A 16,943-nucleotide genomic window follows, 5' to 3' on the forward strand; every position below is an offset into this window, starting at 1 on the left:
AATGTTATGTGTTGATGCAGTATCTAGTTAGTATAGATTTGATAGTTCATTATTAGAATATTATTTCATGGTTGCTACTAGAAAATCCTGATATCTTACTTTACATCTGCAGGTGTTTTTCAGTAGTTAAGCATAGTGATTCCAGTTATTCTAAGTATCCTTCATATTATAGAGAGCTGTAAAGTACATAGTCTCTGTGTTTAATCTAGATCATAATAATTCTGATCCATCTTAGTGAGGAAACTTTTAATCCCTGCAATATCAACAGTATGTCTAATGTGACTTACATAGCTTTTGCAGACTGATAAGAACTTACTGCTTTAGTAAAGGGGACCCTGGACAGCCTATTTACAATAATGCTTTTATTCTTATGCTCACAAAAGCTTTAAGATTCATACTTACAAAAAAGAAGTAGCAAATTTAAGCCCTGTACCATTCCATAATTATAGGAATTGCTCTGTGTAATGCATTTGATTTTGCATAAATATTCCTCTTAATCCTAAACTTGTATTCCACCTTATATGGACACACATAGTACTGTAAGTTTTTATTTGTAGGAACTGGGGAAAATTCTCTTACCATCAACCCAAGGCAAAGAAAAAGACCAGGAGAACAAGGAGCCCCATAAGGCTGCCAAAGTACGTTTCTCACTCTGGGGGAATGTAGATCAGCCACCACAGTCATCAACAGAGCCGTCATGCAAGACCCCCCCTACCTCAGGCCATGAGAGTCTTCCTGCCGTGGAAATGGTGACATATAGGTCCACCAGCCTCAATGCTGAAACTGAAGCGGCTGCTAGTCAAAGTTGGTGTTTTTATTATCGTGATATATTTTTGTGTGTTTACATTGTCCTATACACTGCTGTTGTTTGGTTTATTGTACATCATTTTTCATTTTGATAATTGACTTGCTGACTCCATTAGGAAATGAAAAGGGTAGAAAGCCTGTAGAAAAATCCTGTAGAAATCATGTAGTAAGGAAAAGATAGAAACAAGATCACTTTAGCTCATAAATGCTGTTCACCTAAAGGTTAAGATATTTTAACTTTTATTTGTGTGAAAAAGGAATTTTGTTGATCTAACTGATCAGTGGATATGTTAATAGCATGCTTGATTTGTCCTAAATCCTTAGGGTTTGAAAATCAAGACAAAGAAAGCACATCAGAATCGGATGAAACATTTGCTCCGGAGTTATCAGTTGTTGAGCCATTTCGACAGCGTCTAAGAACAATTTCTGGAGATTCTAGTCAGTTATTTCGCAGGTAATTTTACATAATTTTCTTCCTCCTCCCTCTCTTACTGTTGAAGGAAATCTTGGATTTCCATTTTTATCAGTAACTGTATCAGATACAAGAAAACTTATATTTTGAAAAGATAAAGAAAGGTTAGTAGCTCATAATTTTGTGCTTTGTTCCAGGGCGCCAACTGCACCGGAACAGGGAATGCGTGCTCGAGCTGGTTCAATAGGCAGTATAACCGCAAAACCAAGAGGCATCCGCTATAATGATTGTGATTTAAGAGTAATGTTTTCTTTCTTTTTTATCTATTTTTTTCACCCTTATCCTTTTTTTTTGTATTTAGAAGTTAAGCATAATGCCTTTGTTTTAGTAATCTGTACTAAATCTGAAATATTATCTAGCAAAATTTCTACATATCTTTATTCAGAGTTGTAAAAGAACACCATGGCTTGTTTTCCAGAAGGTTCATCATGATATTCCTTTCTGGTCAGAAAATGTATATTTTTAGGAATGGTCACTTAAGGGTTTAACTGCTATTTTCTATTGTTTTCTGGTATATTCCTCTTTAGTGATGAAAGGTAAAGATAGACTTAGGAAGGGGAAAGAGTAGCAGAAAGTGGACAAAGAGGAGATCTAGTGTAAAATCTTTAGGCATATGGTATAGGTAGTTCTTTTTCACATTGGACAGGTTTATGATAGGTGAGAGTCATAGTTGATATTACTTTTTGCTATTATGTAGGGTGACTAATTTTACTTTTATATCTCTCATGGTAGTATTGAGAGAGAAAAAAAAGAGGTATGATTTATGCATTAGTTTAAACATGTACCTTAACCATACATTTTGAAAAGCTTGCATATTCATATATTTGGTCATTTTTGATAACTTTAATGAAATGAAGAATGTTCTTTGTATTTCTATCAAGCTGGAAGTGTGGGTTGGTAAGTTATCAACTGATCATTTGGTATCACTACTATGTTAGTCACTTGTAATTATCAGCATGCTTTCATGAATGTCATTATTATTTATAAATTGCTAATGAGAATGTGGATATTGAGCCAGTACCATTTAATTATAATGAAATGATATGACATGTAAATATTTTACTTTCTTCAGATGCTGAGCCATGACTTTAATCGTACAATGCTGTTCCACATTGGACGCAGTGAAATCCAGCTAATCAATCCAGAGGTTAAGTCAGTTCAGCTCAACAAACACTTTAGAGATATTGCCCACTGTTGTCAGGTAAGTGGTTATTATACTGAAAGGGAAATGATACAATGGTTAATGGTTTTCACTGACATGATGATTATTATTTTTTATATTATCATATTATTAACTTTATTATTATATTATTATCGATTATGCATTTGTCCAAATTTAGTGGTCAATTGGTTGCTAGATTTTATGAAGAGTTACTGACAGACTGTGATGAAAAATTTAGGATTGGTTAAGTTCCTTGTGGAAGGTTTGAACACCTATATAGTCTGGGGTATGATCATGGAAATTTAGGGTGTTTTTTACTTCTTTATTGAAGGGAGCCTAAAAAACAATGTGATTGTGGAGTATTGCTTTGGGTCAATGCTGGGCCTCCACCAATGGGCATCAACTCTTTAACTAGTTAACTGGTTAGGTTGACTTTTCACAAATTTGTTGTGTCACTAGGCCTGGACTCGCCGCATGGGCCCCATTTTAACTGGCTTGAATCTTCAGATATTCAAGAATGACATGAAGCATGGCTCCCAACCCACCTATATCCTATAGTTGGGTTGGTCATGGGCCAGGTGATAGTTGATTTGTTAGTTATTTTAGTTACTTAACTTTGCTGGTGAGCTGGATCTGCAAACAGATCTTGGGTGTAATTGAAATATTATATCCAGTGCAGTCTCTTGTAGAAAATAGATAAGGAAATAAATTTCCCTTTAAAGAATGTGGTAGATGTCTATCCAGGAACTAAAATAAATCATAGGTCTGCTCTCTTTGAGCGGTTATGATTATGATTTTAACCTACTCACACAAGAGGATATCTAATCATGTAATGGTGAATGGGGCCCAAATAGTATCCATACAACACACAGTCAAGCAAGCTGTATGTTGTGTGTGCTAAACGGTTGTTCACTTGTCATTAAAGAGATAAAAGACCCTCGGAAGATGTTTCTTTTTAGCTTCATTCTTGAAACATTGTTTATACCACAGCTAAAAATGTAGAGGAGGTTTAACTATTTGTTTTCTGCACATCTAATGTATTATGATTATTATGATTATTATGATTATTATGATTATGATGATTATGATGATGATGATGATGATGATGATGATGATAATTTATAATGATGATAATTATTATCATTTTTTATTGTTGTTATTATTGCTATTATCATTATTATTGTTTCTTTTATCATTAATAATATTGATATTAGTTTATTATTTGTTATTAGCATTAACATTGTCTAGTCTGTGATAGTCTGATTGAAAGCAATCCTTGCACCGGACCTGTCATGTAGATCATATTTCATCTGTCAAATACCTTATTATTTTTTATGTTATTGTTTCTGTAGCTGCTGCTACTGCTTTTGTTGTTATGATTATTATTATTTTCAATTTTATTATACGTGTCTTCTTACTATTGGTAGTAGTGCTCTTGTCTTAGTTTATATATAATATAACTTCAACTCTGGGATTGATTCAAAGCAAAGGCATATGAAACAACAATGATCATATCAATGAAACCATCATTTTCTTGTTTTCTTATGCCTGTCATGTTGTTTAGCTGACTTTCATTCTGGTTTGCATTTAAGATAGATGTAAGCAATAATCACAGATTCAATCTTTTTTTGTTATTCTTTGTGTTTTATGGCCTTCAATTCAGCAAGGTATGGGATGATAAGGAATTAACTTATTCTTCTTATTGTTAGTAATAGCTGTTATAAGAAATATTGTTATTTGTATAATGTTTGTATTTCTATTGTTACTTTTATTGTTATTATTTTGTCCATGGAAGTAGTGTACCAGTTTATTTTGGGCTTCTTGGTTTGTTGGTCTGTCGGTAGGATTATGGAGCAAATTATTGATAGATTGCAATGAAAACTTACAATTGAGTTTGCCATAGCTCAGGGACCAAGAAATTTGATTTTAGTTGCATACAAATCTAAAATGTAATTTGAGTATTCATCACCAGTATAACTTACTAAGACTCTGTATTAAGAGCATAAAAAATCCCTGAAAACTCAAGGAGGCAAAATCAGGTAAAGCCTCCTAAACTACTAATTGACTTCTTGGTGACTAAGCACTTGTGTAGTATCCATCTACATGTAGATACATTTAACAAAACTAATGCAGAAGTGAACTTCACATTTTCATGGCATTGTTGAGTTAAGAGCAAGTATAGGTGTCAAGACAGTCATTATATTGTTATCTCTGTATTATCTCTACAAAGATAAGCGTTTCCTCTGGCTTATCTGCTCAAGTGATGAAGTGGTCTGTGCAAATCCCAAGTGAAGTGTATTATAGAATTGCTGGAACCTTGCTTAATTTTGTATGTGAGCAATATTTTCTTTTCCTTTTCTTATTATTTTTTATTGAAATATTAATGTATGCTCATTGTTTTTCTGTATTCTTTTTTTCTGTATATTTCTACTTCCCAGTCCCCTGTCAAGAATACATTTTACCCTTGTTTTCTCCTATGTTTATCTCTGTTTCTTTTTTCGTGTGTATTTGTTATATTTCTCTGTCTTTCATTCAGTACATCATCAGCGTAAAGTTTAAGCCTATGCCGATGGGGATGTCATGTGCGTATATGCCATGCCCACTGTTTGTTTAATTTAGTAATTGTCTTTACACATAGACTCCACAATTACTGTCACCAATGAACCTTAATGAGAACAACCTGTCTCATCTGTTTACCCTTTTCCTTGATTTTCATTAATATATTCTAGTATTTAATACTGCTGTTAGTAATGTCAGTAACAATATAGTAATTATAATGTTTATAACAAAAATAGCAGTGTTGATATTTATAGGTTTAGTAAATAAAGCATTTTCCAAATAAAGCATTTGCTATTTTAAGGAAAGGTGAGGTCACAAGATAAAGTAATTGACTCCTTGGTGGCTAAGCACTGGCAGAGCCATCTATTTACAGAAACATAAAAAAAAAAAAAAAAAAAAAAAAATACTAAAGTTAACGCAACATTTTCCCGTCGGCATTGGGTTAATAACAAGTAGAAAATGTTTACGGTTATTGTTGTGTCACCAGCCTACTTAGATATACATGTATTATTTTGACAGACTTGTGCTTCATACTGATGCTTTTACTTTCATTTTATGTTGTCTTTTCAGGGTGTCAAGCAGAATGATCACTTTGGGTTCATTTGCCGAGAAATAAGCGGTGACACCCCTTGCTACCTTGGATATGTTTTCAAGTGCCAGATCAGCTCAGTTACTGATGAAATCATGCAAGGTTGTAAAAATTGTTATTTAGGCATTATTATAAAGATTAAAGTAATGAACTTATTACAAACAAGATTTTATATAATTGGAATGTAGATTCCATTAATCAACTTTCATATACTTCTATCCTTTATGTAGATGGGATTTTTGATAATTGCTACAACAAAGCTCTGAAATACTAATATTTATATCTCAAAAAGTGTAATGTTCAAATATCTTAAAATTACAGCTCTCAGTAAAGCTTTTGCCGCTGTGCATGAAGCCCAGCTACGGGAAAGACAAGAAAACCTGTTGTGTGATCATTGTCCAATGAGGTGGTTCAGCCAGCTGTGTGCAGAGGTTGAAGGTAATATCTTGTTATGTGATTTTTTATACAAAATGTTAGTTTTCATTTCAACTATATTAGTTTCTTTTGTGATAAATTGTTATGGATATGTAGAGCATTATTAAATTTATCTTCTTTTCATTAATAGGAATGCCTGCAGCAAAAGCCCACACAGTTATTATGAAACGCTTGAATTCACTGCCAGAAGAAGATCGGACCACCCTTATTGCAAAATATGAGGGGGCGGAGGTTTCAGATACTCAGGCTCAGAATAACATTCTCATGATGCTCCTCAGGGCTCATTTTGAGTGCAAGCAGTCGTCTCACACCCACACAGCCCTACCTGGTGGTGGAGTTAAGTAAGTGGTTTGTAGGAAGTCTGTACTCTTGTTGAGATTTGCTAATTTTTTTATTTGTATTTTCTGTTTTTCACTCATTATAATACTTAATGGGATTTAGGGAAGGTAAATTAGATTATCAATTCCTCATTGGTTTTTGCTGTCAAGTAAGCAGTAAAGAAGATTCTCAATTTTCTTTGAGGGCATCATCTTTTTTTGATGTTTAACAGAGATGCATTCCAACAGGCCAGATTTCCATATAGGTGCAAATTTTGAGTCCTCCATACGTCGAGCCAAAAAGAGCCTGGCGACATCTTTCAACCAGTTACTGAAGCGGGAAGGACGTGAAAGTGAGAGTGCTGAACGGGAGGGATCGCCTGCAGAGGTATTGAATGGTCTGCTTGAAGATACACATTTGTGAATGAATCTATGTGAATTTGTATGAATGATGTTATGCATTGAAATGAATACACATTTACACATTTACAGTATAGTATAGTATATGGGAAGATGATTTAATAAGTATGAATGATCATATAAAGAGGGGTAAATAGAATAATGATTTTCATAATGATAGGAGCAAATAACAGTTATTTATGATTATGATACTGGTAATAATAAAGGCACTCTGAAAAATATTAGCCCACATTTACATTGGAATGAAAAGGTCTGAATGTAAGTTGAAAAAATTAATAAGGACAGTGTTAGATACTACACTGTGAATAGTGAGTGTATATTTTTAGATTATTTTCTTATGTTAGAAAGAAGTATATAATCAAAATTAACTCCTTAAGACTGCAATTCCTCAACCTACTTTGCCCATCCAGCTGCAAATGTTCAACTTCTACCAGATTATTTTCTTATGTTAGAAAGAAGTATATAATCAAAATTAACTCCTTAAGACTGCATTTCCTCAACCCACTTTGCCCATCCATTTGTGCATTTGTCTTTGATGGCTGTAAGGAGGTAGAGTGGGAGGATTAGATGGGAGGAGAAGCCACTCAGAAACACAGGAGAAGACCCAGTTGGGTAGAAGGGATTGAGATAGGAGGGGGATGGCTCTTTGTGGCCAAGTGACAATTAGTGTGACATTAGTCTGATTCACACCAATACACAGGGAGGAAAGCATTCTTTTTTTAAAGCTAATTCTCAGTTGAGGCAATTTTTCTTGATGGTACAACTTACCATTGTGCTTCATTAAGACATTAATATGGAATCTGTTAATCACACTTGCTTATTCACAACCATAGATAATTGTTTCACCATCCTAGGATCATTCATCTAGCTCATCTGGGAGTGGCTCTGGTGAGAAGCACCATACCTCAACCACGACCCCCCCAAAGGTGCGCATGGAAGGCCTCAGTGACTCCCCCCTTGGCCAGCGTCACCGGCCTCGCTCGTCTACTGTCAGTTCCTCTGGTGGAGATTCCATGAGGCGTGAGTTCCTTGCCAAACGGGCAGCAGCTAAGCAGAAGATGATTGCTGAGAAGGCAGCTAAAGAAAGTGCACCTGTTAGTCCTAAGAGAAATATGTAAGTTTGTTGAACCTTTTCATTTTTATTTTGGTTTTTATGTAACTATAATGTATCTGAGAGTTATTGTTGTTATGAATTCAGTTGAAAATCACAACTGAGTTTCTTCATGAGCAATACCAGTTAGTAACAGTGTGGGGGGAGAGGAGTGGATTCCATAAGGAAGCAGAGTAGTCTGCCATTCAGTCTGCAGCCCATTTGGAGAGAAGATTTCAGGGAAGAGTGCAGAGCAGAAAAGATGAGATTCATTCCCGTAGCTAACTCCAAACAGACCTCCACTCACTGAGAGAAGAATGTAGCAGTTACAGAACAGCTAACTGGCTCTGGGAGGTTGATTGTGGTATCCCATGCTGTTTTGTAGAGTTGCACCATGATTAACCAGGACTGGGAGACTGGCAGCAGCAAGAAAGTGTTGGACATAAGCTATCCTGTAGGGAAACACAACTGTTAACCAGTTTACAGAAGAGTAGCAGGTGCACCAGAACTTGTTTGCTCTAGGAGGGTTGCAATACTACAGATGACTTGGGGGCCACTAATTGGCCAATGGGAGGATGCTACCAAAAGTAAGGAGCTAACCATGACTGCTCAGCACAAAGGTAACACAATTGGCACAGGATTTTAGGGTCAAGCTGTTAATTGAAGTAGCCCAAAACAAATCAATTACATCGGAAAATAGAGGAGGTGAGCTGTCCGCTGTGGCATCTCAGCTCTGCCAGTGGGTAATGGACAAAGTATGGTTGGCCAAAGTATGGCTGCTGCTGCAGTCACTTTTCAGAAAACAACAGCCATTGTGGGAATACCAGGGTTATAAAATGTTAGGTGGGCAGAATAAGGGGTGGGCCTGTGGAAATAGAAGAGAACCCTCCTCCAAGGCCACCAGATGAATGGAAGAACCTGGGGAAAATCCCGCAAGAAGGGAGGAGGCATAACAACATAAAACACTAGAATAAGAAAAATTCTCTTCCACCTCTTTCTCTTCCTCTTCTTCATCCTCTCCTTCTCATTCTCTTGCTCCTCCTCTCCTTTTTTTCTCCTCTTCTCTCTCCTCTTTGTCTTCATCTTTGTCCTCTCTCTCTTCCTTTTTGCCTCCTCTTCCTCTTCCTTCTACTCTTCTTCCTTCTCCTTTCCCTCTTTCTCCTCCTCCTCTTCTTTCTCCTCCTCTTCCTCTGTCTCTTCCTCCTCCTACTCTCCCTTTTTTGCCTCCTCCTGCTCTCCCTCTTCCTCCTCCTCTTCTTCCTCTTCTTCCTCTTCTTCCTCCTCCTCCTCCTCTCCCTCCTTCTCCTCTTCTCTTTCTCCTCCTCCTCTCCTTCCTCAGACTCTTCCTCCTGTTCTTCCTCCTCCTCCTCCTGCTCCTCCTCCTCCTGCTCCTCCTCCTCCTGCTCCTGCTCCTCCTGCTCCTCCTCCTCCTCCTCCTCCTCCTGCTGCTCCTCCTCCTCCTGCTCCTCCTCCTCCTGCTCCTCCTCCTCCTCCTGCTCCTCCTGCTCCTCCTCCTCCTGCTGCTCCTCCTCCTCTCCCTCTTTCTCCTCCTCCTCTTCCTCTTCCTCTTCTTCCTCCTTCTCCTCCTCCTCCTCCCCTTCTTCCTCTTTCTCCTCTTCTTCCTCCTCCTCCTCTTCCTCTTTCTCCTCCTCCTTTTACTCCTCCCCCTCTTATTCTTTTTCCTTTTTCTCCTCTTCTTCCCCTTTGTTTTCCTCCTCCTCCTCCTCCTCCTCCTCCTCCTCCTCCTCCTCCTCCTCCTCCTCCTCCTCCACTCTCTCCTCCTCCCCCTTCTACTGCTCGTCCTCCTCCTTCCTCCTCCTCCTCTTCTTCCTCCTCCTCCTCCTCCTCCTCTTCCTTCTCCCTCTCCTCCATTTCATTCTCTTTTGGGAATTTCCTGTTCTCAAGGACATTTAAAAAATGAGGTTAGTATGCTCAGGAAAAAGATTGCCACAGGGTGGCCTCGACAAGTGATTGTATCCTTTCCTTCCTCACTTCATATCTCTCTCTATCTCTTCCTTTCCCTATCCTTATTCCCCCCTCTCCTCCCCCTTCTCCTCCCCCTTGTCCTCCTTCTCCTGTCTCTCACTCCTTCTCTCCTCCCCCTCTCTCTTCACCCTCCTCTCCATCTACCCCCTCTTTCCTCCCAATACAAGCTCCCTTGTCCCCTACTCATTTTTTTCCTTTCTCTCATTTTCTATTTCTCCTCTATTCTTTCATCTTACTTTGCCCTTTCCCCTTTCTTATTTTTACTCTCTGAACAATATTTTGTAAATGAAGTTACTGTGCATTTGAAAATTATCCACAGTGAACTAGTATATGGATGATGCAAAATATGAATGTAGAATTATCACTTTAAACAAAAGTGGGAAAAATTACAGTTTATCTAAGAAGCAGTCTTGGAAAGAAGGGTTTATCTTTCTTTAGGAAATCAGATAGGTAGAGGAGTTAGGGAGTTGCCTGTATGAACTATCTCATTTTGTTTTTTTACTCTTTAAATGTACTCTTAGAATTTGTGTTTTATTATATTGTTTTTCTTTTTGAGATCTGTTAATCTGCATATTAACAGATTACTGATTACTTCAAATCAGATGTAGTAATAGTATATAACATGAGTTCATATAGTGTAACAGCTAATGGGAAGCACAGGATGTTTAGACAGGATGCCACTCTTGACGTTGGAAATTACAGTAATCAGTGGAAAACACAGACCTCTGATAGTGTGAGAGCTAGCTGTCATTAGTGGCTAGAAAGGTTTAGGTGCTTGATGATTGCCTCTTGATATTTTAAAAGTTTTGATTCTCCAAAATGAAAAATGTCTTCTATATATTGCACACACTCTTTGTCAGTTTTATGAAGGTGGGATCATCAAGTTCGCGAACTGAGGAGGAACACAGCTCAGATGGAAAGAGCAGCAGTAAGTCATCGTCTTCTACTTCATTCAGACATGCCATTCTTCAACGTGTGGTGTCTCCTTGTAACAAAACAGGTAATTTAACAAAATGTTAGCAATTAATGCTAAATGACTGTATAGGTGCAGGCTGAAGTATAAATAACATGAATTTGCAAATGTCAGTTATATATTCATGATTTTAAAACATTGTCATTTAAGTAATTCAAGTTCCAGTTGACAGGTTACACATGCATGTACAGACCTTTAGTCAATTTTTTTTAATCAAAAGATTACAACTTTGTAAGACATTCATTTTTTTATACTTATTGAAAAAAAAAAAAAAAAAAAATGCAGGCAATAAAATTCCATCCATGGAAATTATCCACATCAAATTAGATTTTGAACATTAATCGAGACTATGATGCTTAGATTTATGTTAGATAAGTTAATACATTGATTACTCCTACCAACAGAAGGACAAGATCAATCACGAGGCCAGGTAGAAAGGCCTTTGGGAAAGAGACCCATAGCACAATTGAAAGTCATCTGGAAGAAAGCAATATTCCAGCAGATTCTTCTTAATCGTATGGAGAAGGAAAGCCAGCGCATAAGAGGTAGGCTTACAAAAGTTCTTTGATGTTTATTTATTGTTTATTTGAATTTACTGGTAATATGGATTATGCAAAATAATTCCTTGCACTCGATATTTTTATGAAGTACTGATATGTAGTGCTTTAATGCAGTTGAGGAATAGGATTTAAGAATAGAAGTTACTAGTCATTGTCTGTTTGTATTTATTTTAAACATAGATATTTAATTTTTTTAGCTTACCAGCAAGAGGTAGCTCTTTTGCGAGTACGGTTGAATTATGAAGAAGAGGATCTCCCTCGGGAGGCTGTGCAGGCCTGGGAATTGATGCTCTCCAGACCTCATGTCAGAATTGATTCGAACATCCTTCATAGTGGTGTTAAGCAAGGTGAGTGAGAGCTTTGCATTATGCCTTCATTTAGTATATTATTTACCCTTTGATATTTGGAATAAAGTTTTATGAATTGAGCTTTTTCTGGATGAATTTTTTTTTATATATAACATATTTTATAGTATTGATGAGACATCTCTCTGAACTTTGCTGTAACAGGTGTCCCAAAAGCAGTTCGTGGGAATGTCTGGGAGCTCCTCATCCACCAACACATAGCACGGAATCCAAAAGCTCTTCCGCAAGTACCTAATTACAACACACCATTTGACAGCATGATCAAGGACCTCACATCACAGCATCATGCTATTCTCATAGATTTAGGTGTGACATTTTTTTTTCTTTCTTATTTCATATGTACCAGCCTCATATCAAATTTTCAATAGAAATATATTAAAGCTTTGGTGTTTACATAAGACAGAAATTAGATTTTTTAAAATAATGTCAGAAATGGATATTATATATTCCATGTTTTTGCATAATCAGAAAGGAGGTATTTTTAGAGTTTATATTGTTTATGATTGTGTCATAGGGAAAATACAGAGCACATGTTTTTTATTCACATATATATTTACATTTATTTTATTTTTATTTTTTTCTAATTTCTAGGTCGTACGTTCCCAACCCATCCTTACTTCATGCAGACTCTTGGGCCTGGTCAGCTGGCCCTCTTCAATGTCCTAAAGGCTTATTCACTTCTTGATAGTGATGTGGGTTACTGCCAAGGTCTTAGTTTTGTTGGAGGAATTTTGTTGCTTCATGTAAGTAATATTTTGTTTTTTCATTTTACAAGTATGCCTTTATCTCATCCAGTATATTTTCTGATACTGAATCATCATAGTGTCATAGTGTCTTGTTTAGTGTCATAGAATAGCTTATAATAATGAACATTTTGATATTTTGTAATCAATAATATATATTACATCCAATCACTTGCAGGCAGAAGATGAGATTGCTTACAGTCTGCTCAAACATTTAATGTATGTAATGGGATGCAGACGTCAGTACAGACCAGATTTTATTGGCCTTCAGGTTAGTTTGACACACAGTAATTGCACAATGGTTTTAAAGTCTTGGATTGAGTATGTTCCTTATGAGGTATGAAATGCTACATTTCTGAATTTCGTACAAGAAAGTGTTAACGAGAAGTTTATATTAATTTTGTATTAATATTTCTTTACTTACCAACAGGTACAAATGTATCAACTCTCACGCTTGTTACATGACCAGCTACGGAAATTGTACGACCATTTGGAGAACCATGAGGTTACACCCCAGCTTTTTGCTGCTCCATGGTTCCTGACTATGTTTGCTTCACAGTTCCCATTAAATTTTGTTGTTCGTGTATTTGGTAAGTGCATTTTTATTGCTTAGTATTTGTGTTTAATTATTATTATTTGATATGATATATTTGTATGTAAGGATGAAACTTTGATAAATATTGATGTTCTTCATGTAACAGGTAAATTTGTTGAAGGATGTTGGATATTTATGCCTGTGCTGTTTCATTAAAGAACTGTAGGCTTTGCATGAGCAATCTTTTCTTTATCCTTTAAATTTTTAAACTTGCATGATTCTCCTAACAGGCACATATTGAAATAATAAAATTATTCTGGTGAATATTTATCTTACTCTTATTGTTACAGATTTATTGTTCCTAGAAGGGATGGAGGCCATCTTTCGCATTGCATTAGTGTTGTTAAGAAATCATGAAGAAGCATTGCTAGCATGTGATTCATTTGAGCAGATCATGGATTACATGAAAACAACCATGCCCAATGTTCAGCTCTCTCAGCAAGGATACATTATATCCCAGGTATTTCCCTCTTTATATTCTGTCAGATACTAAACAAGGTTGTTGGACAGAAATCATTGTACACGAACTGTAGGGTTATCTCACAGGGGATATGTAACTTTTTTTCTCATGTATACAGGCTTGTGAAATGTCATTGAGCAGAGAACTCCATGCGTATGAAGTTGAGTACCATGTACTCCAGGAAGAGCTGGCTCTCTCTCCCCAGAAAGATGCTGACTTCAAGAAGCTCCAAGAAGCAAATAGAAACCTTAAGAGACAAAACTTAGATTTATTAGAACAGCTTCATCATTCAAACTCACAGCAACATGCACTTGAAACTTCAAACCAGGTATAGACTGTTAGTTATTTGTCTGAATAATCATGGCAGGCATCATGTGATATCTTATGAACTTGAATATTTGATTTATGAAAATTTTTATTTTACGTCCATATTCTTTTTTGAAAAAAAATTTAAATTTCTAATAATCTTCACTGCAGAGCCTACAGCAAAGTCAGCACCATCTGGAGGTGAGGGTTAGATGGCTAGAACTCGAGCGTGGGAATCTGAAACAATTAGTGAGCCTTCTGTCACAAAAAGTTTCTCCTGAAGGCTTGGCTGAAATTCCTCCTAACTTACAGCGATTCTTGCCTACAGATGCCTTGAAGGTACTGCCGGTTATATTTGGAATTTGATTAATTGCATATAGCTTTTCATCCATCCAACCATCTACACACTTACTTTCATCCTCTTCGTTTTCTAACTCTTTTCATAGTTTGAATACCACAAATGAAAAATTGAAATATACTTTTCTATTTATGTTTTAAACCCAGTCGGCAAAAAATGCCTAGTGTTGTGTTGGACACAATGAAATAATATGATTAGTTTGAGATATGGCCTCAGTTCATGTATCAGGTCAAAGTCAATGTTGCCATTGTGTTTAAAGTATCACTTCACTTTTTGGCAACAGACTGAAAAGAAAGAGAACCTAGAGCTAAAGATCACAGAGTCAGAGGACAGGGAATCTTCAAGGGAGAGCGATGATATCTCCTCATCTCTTCCAACAAGTGACTTCCTCCTGGCTCATCAAGGTCATCAGACTCGAACGATGAGCATGGACTATGGTTCAATGCAGAGATACATCAAACATCTTGTTCACAATGATTAAGATTATTAAAGTTTAATATATTAGGACTGTCTATATATTTGGGGCAAACAAATATTTTATTCACTCAAGAAAGAGAGGGTATTTATGCTGGACCATCTTTATATTGGGTGTTATTGGACCATGACTGAAGAGCATTATAATTGTATATCTAATATTTAGACATATATTATTCAACTATTTAAAGGGGAATACTGTTATAATTTTGGCTTTTGACAGCAGCAGATGTTGGGTTATTTAACCTTTTGTCAAGGAAGATATTCAGGAACATTTATGAGTATTAACTGTATATTTTAGTGTCTGTGGAGAGGCTGTGTGCCAAAGAATGAATGAAGCTAAATATTTGTGTTCTATATGTAAGTGAATGTTAATATGCAGTTAAAACTAGACAGCTTTTACCTGTTCATTGTAACAATGTACTTTAAGTGTGAACTGAAATGTTACATTAATAAACATTTATATATTTGTGTGTTATGTTAACAAATAAAGAGTGGTTTAATTATCATATAAACGAGTGTGTAACTGTAAATCCTGGTGTATGTTATGTAGTAAGCAACAAAAATAGAAATAAGACTGTTCATGAGAATAGAGAGTCTTGAAGTGGCATGAAAAGTTGCTCCTAATTATTATATGATTACATGTAGATAAAATTCCTTGCATGAGAAGACATAACTAAGCCATTCAGGTTATCAGTTCAATGCTTGTTAAAGAAGCCAATAGTTACTTTTTTCTTGATGTTTAGTTGGATGTGAAAATTGCAAAGGAATGGTTCTGCAATGGTAGTGTATGTAATAGTTGTATTTTTTATTTTGGTATATAAAAGTTTTATATTTATTAGCACTTTGTAGAAGCCGTCCTAGGACATGAAGATTGTGTATTTGATATTTACCTTGTTTTTTTTCTAATAAGTTCATTGATTTGTTTTTATTATTAGAAGTTCAGTCCCTTTCACTTAGCATTTCCAACTTGTGTACAACTGGTTTTGAGACTTTTATCTGAAGGATATACTAATATGAATAGGAGGCGTGTATTTCAGATGTGAGATTCAAAACGGATGGTTTACACAATGGTAATGCTGAATGGTAAAAATGGAAATGGAAGAGACTGTTGCTTACTTTCTGTTATGCATTGGCATTTTTTTTCGTTTTCTTTCCTAGTTTCTTTCCTGAATATGTTGTTATTTTTCCGCTTCCTTTCTAAGACTTACTGTCTGGTGCTAATGCATGTGCAACTTAGACAAATGATGCAGTAATTTTGAAGTGCAAGACTTAGTGTAAATATGAATGCATTTTCATTGAGATTTGTGTGGGCTCAGGAAATTGTGGAATGGCTCTCCGTAAGTGTAAAGTAGAATGTTACAATATTTTCCTGTTTGCTTTATATTCTAACTCGAGACATGAATTACAGAATTCACTGTAACTCTACAAATTTTACTGTAGAGGTGTATAATTTATGATATGATAGTGATGGTGTGTGCTGATGTGAATATACCCATTGCTTTTTTATATAATGTTAAGATTTGAAAGAAAGACTGTAAATAACACAGCATTTGCACAGAAATTCATCTAGTCAAGACATTGTTGTCAATATGCAGTTATTTATGCAAGATATGTATGTCTATCCCTCCCCTCAAGTTAATGATATTTTCATTTTGAAAGTCCATTTTTGTGTCATCAGATACTTTATTCAGGAAAAATGCTTAAGATAAATAGGAAAATCATTGATTTACTGTTAACCCCTCAGTTTAGAGGGATCTATATAAAGAAAATATTGCTCCATTGCTAAAATTACTGTTTGGTCATCGGTCGAGGTTACGAGGAGAGATAACTGTGTATTGTGTAAAGGTCCAGAATTCATGAGAGTTTATGTTTTACTGTTATTGGGTATTATTCCCTAAAAAGCCTAGCTTAGATCTAAATCTTTGATGTTTGATAAAAAAAATAATTACCTTCACATAAAGTTCAGTATGACTTACACTAGTATCGATAGTAACTGTAGAATTTGCAATAAGTATTATTATATTGTCTGTGTGCTCTTTAGATTCATGCAGAACTGAGGGCAGTTTCATTAGTGGCAATTTAAAGCTAAAAGTGTACATATTGAAGATAGTAACTAAGTCTTGTAATATGAAATTATTTAGACTTACAGAGGAAACCAGAAAGAGGCAAGACATTATTAGCAATTGTTGGCTGCCAAACAATATTCACCAACTAGTCTGATTTGTGCTTCTCATCAAAGTTGAAGGTCAAACTTTTGCTCTTTGTATAG

The 16,943-nt window shown here is 35.8% G+C and overlaps 1 protein-coding gene across 4 annotated transcripts in view; it reads left to right on the top strand.

Annotated features, from left to right (window-relative positions):
- Window positions 1-15,186, top strand: part of plx (PTB_TBC1D1_like and TBC domain-containing protein plx) — a 33,308-nt gene extending 18,122 nt beyond the window's left edge. For 3 of the 4 annotated variants that reach the window (XM_027368639.2, XM_027368641.2, XM_070125599.1), the window contains 20 exons: window positions 558-804; window positions 1,132-1,261; window positions 1,417-1,519; window positions 2,352-2,480; window positions 5,571-5,691; window positions 5,911-6,027; window positions 6,155-6,365; window positions 6,591-6,729; window positions 7,616-7,875; window positions 10,698-10,837; window positions 11,215-11,355; window positions 11,568-11,717; window positions 11,880-12,041; window positions 12,327-12,478; window positions 12,657-12,749; window positions 12,909-13,068; window positions 13,364-13,533; window positions 13,652-13,861; window positions 14,011-14,178; window positions 14,481-15,186. In XM_027368639.2, coding sequence (XP_027224440.1) covers window positions 558-804; window positions 1,132-1,261; window positions 1,417-1,519; window positions 2,352-2,480; window positions 5,571-5,691; window positions 5,911-6,027; window positions 6,155-6,365; window positions 6,591-6,729; window positions 7,616-7,875; window positions 10,698-10,837; window positions 11,215-11,355; window positions 11,568-11,717; window positions 11,880-12,041; window positions 12,327-12,478; window positions 12,657-12,749; window positions 12,909-13,068; window positions 13,364-13,533; window positions 13,652-13,861; window positions 14,011-14,178; window positions 14,481-14,678 — 3,201 coding nt within the window. In that variant the 3' untranslated portion in view covers window positions 14,679-15,186. The remainder of the gene's footprint in view (window positions 1-557; window positions 805-1,131; window positions 1,262-1,416; window positions 1,520-2,351; window positions 2,481-5,570; window positions 5,692-5,910; window positions 6,028-6,154; window positions 6,366-6,590; window positions 6,730-7,615; window positions 7,876-10,697; window positions 10,838-11,214; window positions 11,356-11,567; window positions 11,718-11,879; window positions 12,042-12,326; window positions 12,479-12,656; window positions 12,750-12,908; window positions 13,069-13,363; window positions 13,534-13,651; window positions 13,862-14,010; window positions 14,179-14,480) is intronic. The other variant, XM_027368640.2, reaches the window with a different exon arrangement.
- The last annotated feature ends 1,757 nt before the right edge of the window (window positions 15,187-16,943 follow it).

Source organism: Penaeus vannamei, chromosome 9 (assembly GCF_042767895.1).
Source record: "Penaeus vannamei isolate JL-2024 chromosome 9, ASM4276789v1, whole genome shotgun sequence".
NCBI lineage: Eukaryota > Metazoa > Arthropoda > Malacostraca > Decapoda > Penaeidae > Penaeus > Penaeus vannamei.